Here is an 11,993-nt window from a genome sequence, read left to right on the forward strand (position 1 = left end):
TTAAATTTATTACCGAAATGGTGCCAAATTTTAGCAAAAATTACTGAAAATGTTAACAAAAACAGTCGAATGTTCACAAAACTTTAAACCTCGATAACTCCCTGTAAAAAACGAAAATTGAAAAAAATCTTTTTTATTCCGTATTCTACGCTGGACGGGCTTTTTAATGATATCACTCACAATTCTCTACGAGTAATATATCGATCGGCCAAAATTGACTCGGCCAACAAAAAAAAACCCAGTTGAGTATATAGTTCCTCCCTCCCCACTAAAGTGGGGGTCGGAACAATAATTGAATGGCTTTTGAATATTTCAATTAATGTCTCTGTAAGGTTAAATCATTTAAATAATCTCTTCACAAAGATAAAAGAATACATTTTTTGTTCTGACGTTCATTACTACTTTTCAGATTATTTAAAATTTGTGGATAACTGCTCGTAAATTGAGGTATTGTTAATCGAATTAAGAAAATGGCTCACGGGGAAAGAGTCAATATCAAGTTATCAATTGTTTATTGTTAAATCGTAGTAAAATTAAAACTTTTGGGGGCAGGGGGGTTTTCTTTACCAGAGCAATATGTAAAAACTATACAATTCTGTTTCTTTGACCTTTCTTATTTTTCAGTTTCCTTGATATTTGGGAATAACTGTTGCTCCAATTTCTCCTGTTGAATTTTGTCCAAATCTTCCTGCTCTAGACCAACCCAGGTTGCCAAAATGTCCGGTTTCTTTGAGGTACTCAATTTATCTGGTTGTATATCCAGCAGAGGCGCGTCTTCGGTGAACTTGTAACTGTTTTTCCGAACTTGGTCGCCAATTTCGCCCCCATTCATGGGCTCTGGTAGCTCAACCCAGAGTCTGGAGTGTTTGACTGGGATTTCCTCGTCTGGTTCAGGATGAGAGGGGGTTTTGGGATCGAGCAGGCCTTCAATTTTGGCTAAAAATCAGGTGATTGAGTATTCGGTCGGAATAACTGGAGTTGGGCAAATATGGAGAGATTCATAAATTAGCAAAAATGATTTTAAAAGCAGAAAGTGCTGTCGGAATTAAATTGACTCACTAGAAAAGTCTATCATTAATCGAATCAATTCTTTTCTGTTTTTCTGTTTTGATACGCCCCCCCCCCCCCTCATTACTGCAAAGATACCGTAATGGGGGAGGAAATCTACAATTTCGTTGGAATACATTAAATTAACTCTTTAGTTAGACATCTCTTTATGGAATCGTAGTCAATCGCAAGGTTATAATCAGTTCAAATAATGAGCAGGTCAAATTGTCAATTCGACGCATCTCGAAATTGCAACCCACGTAATCGGGTTTTGAATGCTGCAGTATAATATCCCCATGACCAGCCTGATCTTGAAGATTGGTTGTTAATTTCAGTCTTAGCGCTCATTGAGAGAGACAAGCTAATGAAATTACTGATTGCAATTGCATTTCATTGTTGACCACATAGGGGGTCTATGCATTTGCAACTACTGTTAAAGTGGACCAGTACTGGATTCGAATCACCATCTCATACTTGCAAGCATAGTGTGCTCCCCATTTACAGACAGACAAATGAGCAGTGGAAAGCGTTCGCTCGCTTAAACACTCTTTCTTTACGGCTTTAAAACTTGAACTGAATGTTTTTTAGATCAAAATAGCTTCTAGAAGAACATTTAATTCTGTCTTTTTTGTTCTTGAATAACCCTGTCAATTACTCATATGACAACGAATTCCACAACTTCGATGGAATGTGATGTCAACTAAGAAGTGTACAAAGAGCTACATAGATACTGTGCCATATGAGGAAAGCAGAAAAGCGTTTCAAAAAATGGCGGCAATTTTTACAGAAAAAGCAATTGAAGATGACGCCAGGTTTCCACACTTGCAAAAACTAATTGCAGATATTAACGAGAGGTCCGCGAGCATGAAAAATAAACAGCTCCAAAGACTCTCTGATCATCGAGTATCCACCCTTCGATGCTAGAAAAATGGGAACCGAAGAACTTTTTGAAAACATTGAAAACTTTTGCAAAAACTTTTAAAATTTTGATATCGTTGAAAGTAATATGAAAGCATGTCACGTGCTGCCCACCAAACGAGTACTGCCGGCTAATCTTATGCCCCCTGTTATTTTAAAAATTTTGCAGTTTCATGTAAAGGATAAAGTTTACAAACTTAGAAGATTACTCAAAGCAGATTCTTAAAAAAACCACCACCCAGCTTATCCCGTGAATGGTAAATTGATTTATATTAAAAAGCGCTTGCCTCTTTTTGAATCTATGATCAATTTTGCAGCTGAAGACATCAGCTTTGTAATTTCTACTTACAAATGAGCAGTGTCTGTCCTCTGTTCTGATTCCAGTGACCCCAATAGAATCAATAAAAAGTTTGTGCTTGCAAATAGCATTGAAGATCTTAATCAATTTGAATACTCAGTTAGAGAGAAAAATAGAATGAATTACTATTCGGGCAGAAATATAACTCACATCCTTAATCATTTCAAGAAGAAATTCATTCCAGTAAATGATGGAAGTGTGGATAAAGCCAAAGATTTTAAATCAACCTTAGATAAAAAAAACTATGTGAATTTGCGGTGTCCGTTGATAGTGTTCAACATGTTAAGTAACTATACCTGTGTTATATTATTAAGATTCTAATTCTCTTGTTATCATGATATATTGAATCAGTAAAAAATTCTTGTTCTTTTAACTTCATGAAAGACTGATATCTGATTATTGAAATGAAATAAATTTCAATGGTTTGTATTGTTATTGATTAACTGACAGCCCAGAAACTTTTCAAGAAGTGCAGCAATTCAAATATGAAATTTTTCTTCTGTTTTCTTTTTTTTCAGATTTTATCTTTTTTTCTCGTCATTTTTCTTCTCCGTAAATTCTTGGGCTCTGTATTAAAATTTTAGATTTTCATAAGACGTTCTTAAATCAGAAATATCTGTCAGAACGTTACTTGTTGCAGTTTTCTTCATTAAGCGATATTGAAATGCACCACAAACAGTCTCCTATCGTAATAAAATGGTTTGCTAGATTTCATTGTCCGCAGACAGTAAACTAATAATTTGGAAGAAAAAAAACATGTCTGTTAAAAGTGTTAGTTTGTCTAAGGTGTGGAGTTTGCAACATCCAATTGTCCGCACGAAACAATCTGCTCAACTGATTTAACAATAAAGAAAAAGAGAACAAGCGGGAGGAACGGGGAGAAGAGGGAGAAGGTGGAAGGTAGGGGAGGGGAGAGGGAAATGGGGATAGGAGTGAGAGGACGGGGCAGGAGTTGGAAAGGGGAGGGAAGGAAGGAGGAAAGTTTCACATAGCTGAACTGCTTATAAATTCTGATTGAAAGAGTTTGCCAGGTGCGATGGTCCGCGTTCAGCCAAAACAACTCCAAAAAACATAAACGAGGTTACAACACCTTTAATTAGACTTAGGTTGACCCCTTTGAGACATGCGATTGTCCGCACTTTGCAATATGGTTACATGTTACAATTATTTAGCAGATTTAAATGACAAACGTGGTTTACTGGATGCGATTGCACGCAGATAGTAAACTTCTTTATCTTGAGCTATTAGTGTTTATCATTGTTGTTTGCATGTTTTAAGTGTGCACGGACTGGATTTTTTGTGACAAAATGTTAAATCTAAAAATATACTAAGACAAGAAGCCATAGGAAAATAAATAATGTTACAGCAAGTGGTATAAAAACTCCTCATCTGAAAAGAAAAATTTATTAATTCTTCACAAATTTCGCTTGCTAGGCGCAGGTTACGATGAACTTATGAAAAATGTCAAGAACGTCTTCAACAAATTTCCTTTCATTGCTCTGACGGAGACCTGGTTGAAACCAAAATTCAACCTATCATCATTTTGTCAAGACGATTATAAACATATTATAACATGTAGCCGACAAAGAAGCAAAGGTGGAGGTGTAGCAATTATGTTTCCTGAGAATTCTAGTATGCAAACGTTTAAAGAGACCAATATACCTGAACTACAAATTCTAGCGGTCAAAACTACTTTTTCCGGTCAAACCATGCTCATAACAGTTGTGTGTAAAGCTCATAAATTGAGAGAGCTAACCTTTCAAGATGAATTGATTACTCATTTGATAGAAACTGGGAACCATAGTAATGCGAATTTCGTAGTTTGTGGGGATTTTAATCAAGGTTTCAAAAAAAGTCTGCAGTCACAACAGAGCTTACTGAAGCTTTCTCTAACCTGGCCTTTAATTTACTCTCAACACCAAATGAAACAACGAGAAATAAGATATTAACCAAAACTACTGTTTACACAGTTTTTGCATAATTTAGTTGCGAATCTAATGTTATTGAAACTACCATATCAGATCACTGTAGTATCATAGTACAAACAAACGAAAACCTCAAAAATGACACAAACTCGAATAGATAAAAATATATAGGAAGAAATTGGTCAAAACTAAAACAGCAAAAAATGCAGGCCCTTTTGAATTGTAGTCTGAAAATTAAATTAAAAGAGGAAAACCAAACATTGAAACAATGCTCAACACAAGAAGCTTTCCGTAAAATTGAAGAAATAATGATTGCTGCGCTGGACGAAGTGATACCTACTAAACAACCTTCAAATAAACCAATCCGGAGATGCTGGATAAAAATCGATATGGAGAACTCTTGTGTTGAAAAACAAAAAAGTTTTCAAGCGTATCTCAAATTAAACATAGAAAGAGACAGAAGTATTTATATAAAACAAACAAACATCATAAAGACCCTAGTCCGGAAAACTAAACACAATTTTTTTGCAAATCTTTTCAGCAAAGATAACGATTCCTAGAAGAAACTCTTCTTTAAATTTGTAAGCAAAATTAAATTTAAATCAAAAGCAACCAAATTTGATATTTCCAATCTACCAAGAGCAACCCAGATAAACTCCTATTTCGCCGAAATAGGGCCAACACTCGCTGCAAAATAGCGAGTAATACAAACCAAAACCACGTTAGAGAAAGAGGCAACACAATATATCTGGATCCTATTACGAGACGTGAATCTCTCAAAGAAACCAAAAAACTTCAGAACAAACTCAGCCTTGATCACATGGGTTTTTCAAGCAACCTTCTTAAAATTGTCACGCCATCCATTTTCTCATATCTCTGTGATCAATTTGAATAATTAATAGATACTGGCGTCTATCCAGAATGCCTGAAAGTTGCTAGAGTTATTCCTATACATAAAGAAGGTCCTCTATCCGACTCGAATAACCACCGACCAATATAACTGATGGCAGTAATTTGGAAAATCTTTGAAAAAATCCTGTTTTCAAGATTGATGCCTTTCCTAATTATAAACGATGTTTTATCACAAAAACAACTCGGCTTTACAAGTAAACGGTCAACAATAGATGCTCTGGTTGAGGTAGTTGAACGTATTTGTGACCTTAGATCTAAAAAACAAGTTGCTGACTGTACTTTACTGGATCTGTCGAAACCATTTGATACTGTAGATCATAAACTATTAATCTGGAAGTGTGAGATCTATGGAATATGAGGTCAAGCCTCGAGAATCCTAACATCGTATCTGAGTAATCGGAAACAATTTGTAGATATTAATGAGCAATCTAGGAGTTACCTGCGGAGCAGCAGAGGGTTCTGTTTTGGGGCCACTTCTTTTTCTTCTATATATTAATGACTTGGCGAATCTAAAGAATCATGGCGATCTTCGATATGCTGATGATACCACAATTGTTTGGGAACTAAAAACAAATTATATACATGACGATCTGACAGCAGTGCAAATATGGATGTCTCATATTAAGATCATGATTAACCAGAGCAAAACAAAGGTTATCACATTTAGGTCGAACATGCTTTCTAAATTGAAGTGGAATGAAGTCAAACTCGATCAACCTGGATTTGCAAAATTGCTCGGCGTTTAGTTAGACAATGATCTTAAATATTTAGAAAATTTTTGATACATAAAAAGGAAATACATTAAATTCATCTCTGCTTTATATCAGACAAAAAAGTTTTTATCAACGAGCATGCTGATAAACATCCTCAAAATTTATGTTCAACCCATCTATCAATACGGAAGTCTTCTTTACAGCACAGCCTCATGAGATCATCTAGGGGCTCTTCAAAGACAACAAAACTATCTCGTTTGGATAATGCTTGGGCTGAAACGAACCAATGAAGAGAGAACCTATTGAACAAACTGTTCCATTCTTTCAAAATTTGAGTTTCATATATACGAAGCAGAATCATATATACTACTTTGCAGAATAGTTTTCAGAGAGCATCTTATTTCAATTGTTAACAACTTTATATCTACTTCTGAAACAAATAGATGTGTTTATGACCAGAGAAAACCCAATTCGCTAAAAACTAAATATAAAATGACAACGGCTAACAAAAAAGGACCGATACACGGATACCTGTATCGTTCAACTTAATCATTATTTTCGACCGACATATTTTGAGAGATGTTATTAGCTATGAAAACAGCAAAGTGAACGATTTTGTTCATAAGTTCAGAGATCTGTATATAGTAGACTCACAGTATTTCACGAATTTATTTTGGTAAGCTCTTATAACAATTTTTCCTTTAAACTGACGTTTTTCGTTTGCCACTAGGTTTATTCTTAAATCTTGTAATTGAGCGACCCTTTTCTGAAAATTTTGTACGGCGTCTGAAAACAGGCTTCTAGCTTAATTGGCGTACGTGATGTATGAACTATAACATACTCAAACGAATTTATTATTATTTATTTACCCCAACTGGTCTTAAGCTCTCGAACTTGGGAATCTCTTATAACCCAATCTCTTGTTCGTTCTTGTTCCTCAAGGCTTCATTTCTCTAGCCAAGTATACTTCGAAGAAGTAGAGCTTCTGGTCGAGCAACGTCAAGCTTATTTTACGCACAATTAACATTAAGTTATTCTCTCAACCTTCTAACAGACCCGACACCCTCTCGCTTTGGGTGAGTTTATATCAACGCAATCAGGGATCTCATTTGGCTCTAGCAAGTATCAAAAATGCAGTTCCTCGGATTGCGATTAAGGAAATTGAGTGGGTTAATTTGTTAAGGGCAACTGAGAGACCTTGAGAAATAAAACAAGTTAAAGAAATTTTCATCTGACATCAGGCCAAAGTTCCAATAATGGAATCAACTGAAATACCTAGAAACATTTGCTGTCTAAACGTCAGCGGAATCTTCCTGTTGAACTTCGTGATCTTGGCTCCATCTTTTGACTGGTACCATTTAGTTCCGAAGAAGTCACGAACCCTATCGTCAACATCGTCCGAGGTGTTGGTTTCGTCGGATCCCCGTCTGAGTTGGAAGTTGTGCAGCCGGTGGTCTCTGGAAGGTAGATCCAGGGACTGGGTTACAAGAGCGGGTTTGTGGTGGTGATTGAGTGGGGATAACCGTCTTGGGTGTTTCTGTCGGTTTTCACAACGTGTTTTTGCCTTAAAATTTAGTAATTACATTTTAACTCTCAGGTATCTCGAACAATTTATTACTTCAAAACGAACCCTGATATCTCTTAAATTTATCAAACTTTTAAAATAATAAATTTTGAAGGGTAGTTCTTCTCCATGCAATTACTCTCTCTTTAGATCTCTCAATTAACGTTTCTCAACCGAAATCATTATACAGACCTAAAATTATTTGAGGGGCCTCAAGAACATAACGCATTGCTGTACGCTTTATCGTTTGCTATCGATAGTGGGCCAATGTTTTTAAAATCAACCACGCGGCACGTTACCAGTTTTTTCTAAATCTAAAATTTTTTCTCAAGAATATCTGAAAAGTTGGTTTTGAAGTGGGGAATCATCTTGCAAATTTTGAACAAAAGACTTGCAAGACTAGTGACACTAGTATTTAGATTTAGCACTAGTACTGGCATAATTATGGAAAGTTGCGGATCTTTTCCGTTTGTGCCCCCAGCTTAGTGGGCGCATATTATTTGCACCCCACACGCACGTGCCATATTTTTACAAAATGGTTTATTATGTAATGGCACGTGCTCTGTAACTGGGGGCGCACAACCAACTGGGGGGGGGGGGGGGGAGATCCAAAGTTGCAATTATAAGTGCCCAGCGATGATTTACACCTTTAATTGGGTCTGGGAATGACCTACCTTTGATCTATGAATCATTGACTGCCTTCGTGACATTTCGACATCTGGTGGGTGCAAATTGTGCCAGTGCATTCTAATATGCATCAGTTTCCTCACAAAAACCTCTTCGTGTGTCTTCAAGTTGCTCGTGAACAAATCTTTGCTTTTCTCGTTTATTTTCAAAACTGTGTTTAGTTTTGTTGACTCCATTTTGTTGCTTTTGGAGCATTTGTTTATGGACCGTTTTTCCAACTTGCACTCATAATTGTCCAGAGATATTCCTTTCAGTTCCGGCAGTTCCAGAACTCGGACGCCCAGTCGGGTAGATTCCATTTTGGGGAATATTGGGAGTGGCAGAACTGTAAAATTGATGATGATTTATGAACAAATGAAGTTCGATATTGACAAAACTGACTAAATAAACAATTGTTTTTTGGAATATTTTTGGACCAGGTTTGCCATTAATTTAGTGGGTATACCGGTAAAATTAATCATTAGTAAATTAATCAAAAGATTTTTTTTTTCAAATGCTGCCAAAAACTTTCTTATTTAACCTTGATAAGATCTAACCACGATCTCATCAAGTTTTACCAAGAAATGTTAGTGTTTCAAGTTTTATAAAAGATACAGAGATTTTGCATGTCTTATCAAGGTGCATCAAGTTTCAATTCCTTAAGTAACAGTTGAAAACAAAACGGGGGGGGGGGGTTACGAAACAAACTATGAAAAAGACTTGTTGTAAACATTATTACAACTCCCGTTAAAACAATCTATTAATTATTTGAGTGCTCTTGTCTTTGCGCTTGATTAAAACTTGCACTCAATAAAGTATTAAGCAGTTAATTGTGCAAAAAATTATGGAAAACTGAGAAACTCTAAGAATTTGGCATTAAAAAATATTGTGTCAAACTTATTTACCAAAAAATATCAAACTTATTTCAGAAATTTTAGCTTTTTTCTAATATGGTCCAAATATTTTGTAGTAAAAAACAACCACACCAGAGGTTACAATAATCGAAGCGGCCAAAAAAGTGCACAGAGCAATTCTAAAGTTACGAAAGTTACAAAGTTACGTATCAAAAACAGCTGTTATATACAGTGGTTATAAGAGCTCTTAAATTTGTTTTCTAAAAGTGCGATAGTTAATAATATCAAATTGATGAGCCAAAGTGCTTCAAAAAGGCCAAAAACCGTTCGTACGATTGATGTAACTTTTCGCATAAGAGACTTTAAAAACTCTCAACTATTTTTTATTGTAGATAACTTAATGGTTTCGGTGTGAACAATTTTATCGCTTGAGTAGACTTACTTTGCTTTCGTAAATTACAGCTACTTGCAAAAATTTGAATTTAGCAGGGGGTAAAGTATTTTATAAACATCAAAAATAAGTGTGTTTAGTGTTCTCATTTTATTACCAAAGACCTTCAAACACAATCACAAATTACACCAATATTAAACAAATTGTTCACTTTAAGAATGGATTTCTAAGAGGATTTTTTCCCACCTGGTGTCTGAGCAAACTTGGAATAAGAAAGTGGGTCGATTTCTAATCTGATAAGACTAAGCTGTGAAAGTTATTAACTTCTGGGAAATAATTACTTTGGCTATTGTTAAAATTGACAGTTAAGCCTGTAATCCTTGCAAGAACACAAGAAATGTTCTGAATAGCTTCTGCAGTTAAATAATTAAACATCTAACAATCAAAAAAGCATAAAATGTGCCTGCAAGTTACAAGGTTAAAAGTACACTTAAACGTGTGATCCTATCTGTTCCGTTTGTACCCTCATCCATTCCAGATTAGTGGGTTCATATCGTCTGCAACTCAATAATATACTACTTGATAATTCAACTTTCAAGACTTTTTTAAATTTAACTTATATATATATATATATATATATATTATATATATATATATATATATATATTATATATATATATGTATATATGTATATATATAAATATATTCATACAAACAATATATATATATATATATATATATATATATATATATATATATATATATATATATATATATATATATATATATAATGTACTTCTATAAGTATATATTTATATATATATATATATATATATATATATATATTTATATATATATTTATAAATACATAAGGGTATATATATACACATATAAATATATATATTTATATATGTATAGGTATATATATATATATATATATATATATATATATTATATATATATATATATATAAATATAATATATATACATATATATGTACATTATATATATATATATATATATATATATATATGTATATATATATATATATATATATATATATATATATACGAACTTAAAAACTTACATTAATATATAATAGTATAATATCATCAACTTTCAAGATTTTTTACTCTAACTTTATATATATATATATATATATATATATATATATATATATATATATGTGTGTGTGTGTGTATATATATATAAGTTATATATATATAAATTTTTATAAAATATATATATATATATATATATATATATATATATATATATATATATATATATATATATATATATATATATAGTGAATAGTCACAAACGAAGCGCAGTGCAGTCACAAATGCAAAAAACCATGCATGGAAATAATATAGCAGGTGAAAGAAGTCACGTAGGGGTCTAAGCAGGTACAACTAGAGTGATTGTCGCCCAATCAGCAACAAGTGCGAGACTTTTTTTCTTATTTGCAGTGCTACAGTGCTGGTAAAAGTTTTCAATTGATTCGGTCTATAACTTTTTGTTTTGAACTTTATTTTGATTTGTTTTACTAAATTTTCCACCTTTCAAAAAACTCGTTGCAATTTTTTCAAAAATTTTTTTGTATTTTTTTGGATCGCAAACATTGTTCAACAGGCAGAAAGTAGAACAAAAGTGATTTGTCTAAAGACGGGAGAAAAACAATCAAAATGGGAAACAATTCTGAAATGAGAAAATGTTAGGGCTTTTTAATGCAAGCATTCAGTGTTCAAAAGAAAAATTTTGTTTTGTTTAATATAAGAAATTATTGATTGGAGCAATTGAAGGGAACTGAAATAACCTTTGAGAGCAAAGCAATTTTTTTGAAGAATTGACTAGATTATAAGTTTTCAATCTCATGAAAACACTTCAAACAACTGAGGAATATTGGACGACGAATTTTGTGTATCCAGTGTCTCGTTTTATTGGTCTTATTTCATTATCGAAAAGTCTGAAGGAAAAAGAAGTCAAAACGCTTTTTACTGGTTTCGCAAAAATGTAACGTCTGCTTCTTTTTATTTTACAAAACTTGATTTGAAAAAAAAACAAGTGTAATTAAAGATAAAAATGAAGCAGGTAAAATTGATTTTATGAGGTAGAAACCTACAACAACTAATTCTGGGAAAACTACCATTAACCATTGAACAAACCAAACTAAGCTGATTTTTTTTTCTCAAGACACTGGAGTTTTTTAATTGAATTTGAACATTTGGTCAACGAAGATAATAACAACGTTTGCAAAAAAACTGTTCAGACGACAGACAGTGTAAAAGTAATTAAAAATCGGTGCTTAATTGTGGCATGCTTTTGAAATAAAACTGCAGAATCCTGCCAAAGCTATCCCTAACTTGAACAAAACTGGTTAATAAGGATCAAAAATATTCAAAAAATTTTAAAATTGAATAACATATCAAAAACAAAATATCACAAACCATATATTAAACTTATTCTAAGCTTGACAGTTTTCAGTGATATCACTCCCAACATTAAACGATTTATATGTGGATTGAACAAATTGACTAAAACAATTGAACACCTAGTTGCACCTGCCGAGCAAAGGTTGTTGAAACAAACAAAGAATTTCAGACTTCTCGACAATGCAGCTTGTTACTGATTTCTCGATGGAT

The 11,993-nt window shown here is 33.3% G+C and overlaps 1 protein-coding gene across 2 annotated transcripts; it reads right to left on the minus strand.

Moving 5' to 3' along the window:
* Positions 1-297: 297 nt before the first annotated feature.
* On the minus strand, positions 298-9,193 carry LOC142349337 (uncharacterized). Of its 2 annotated transcripts, none has more exons than XM_075400814.1 (4): positions 9,090-9,193; positions 8,112-8,504; positions 7,149-7,437; positions 298-936 (listed from the first exon to the last, which is right to left on the minus strand). In XM_075400814.1, exons 2-4 carry the CDS (start codon positions 8,421-8,423, stop codon positions 614-616), a joined length of 924 nt encoding a protein of 307 aa, XP_075256929.1. In that variant the 5' UTR covers positions 8,424-8,504; positions 9,090-9,193; the 3' UTR covers positions 298-613. The 2 variants fall into 2 exon arrangements, with proteins under 2 accessions (XP_075256929.1, XP_075256931.1); XM_075400816.1 differs by having other exon boundaries at positions 9,085-9,193.
* Between the last annotated feature and the right edge of the window lie 2,800 nt (positions 9,194-11,993).

This window comes from Convolutriloba macropyga, chromosome 11, assembly GCF_964194025.1.
Source record: "Convolutriloba macropyga chromosome 11, txConMacr16.3, whole genome shotgun sequence".
NCBI classification, from domain to species: Eukaryota; Metazoa; Xenacoelomorpha; order Acoela; family Convolutidae; genus Convolutriloba; species Convolutriloba macropyga.

Bases quoted from the DNA above. Each gene is read 5' to 3' on its own strand.
- LOC142349337 (XM_075400814.1), bottom strand. From the start codon at position 8,423: ATGGAATCTACCCGACTGGGCGTCCGAGTTCTGGAACTGCCGGAACTG. The intron at 7,438-8,111 runs GTAGGTCATTCC...CTAAATTTTAAG, and splicing joins CAATGATTCATAGATCAAAG to GCAAAAACACGTTGTGAAAA. The intron at 937-7,148 runs GTATTTCAGTTG...CCTGATTTTTAG, and splicing joins TAGACAGCAAATGTTTCTAG to CCAAAATTGAAGGCCTGCTC.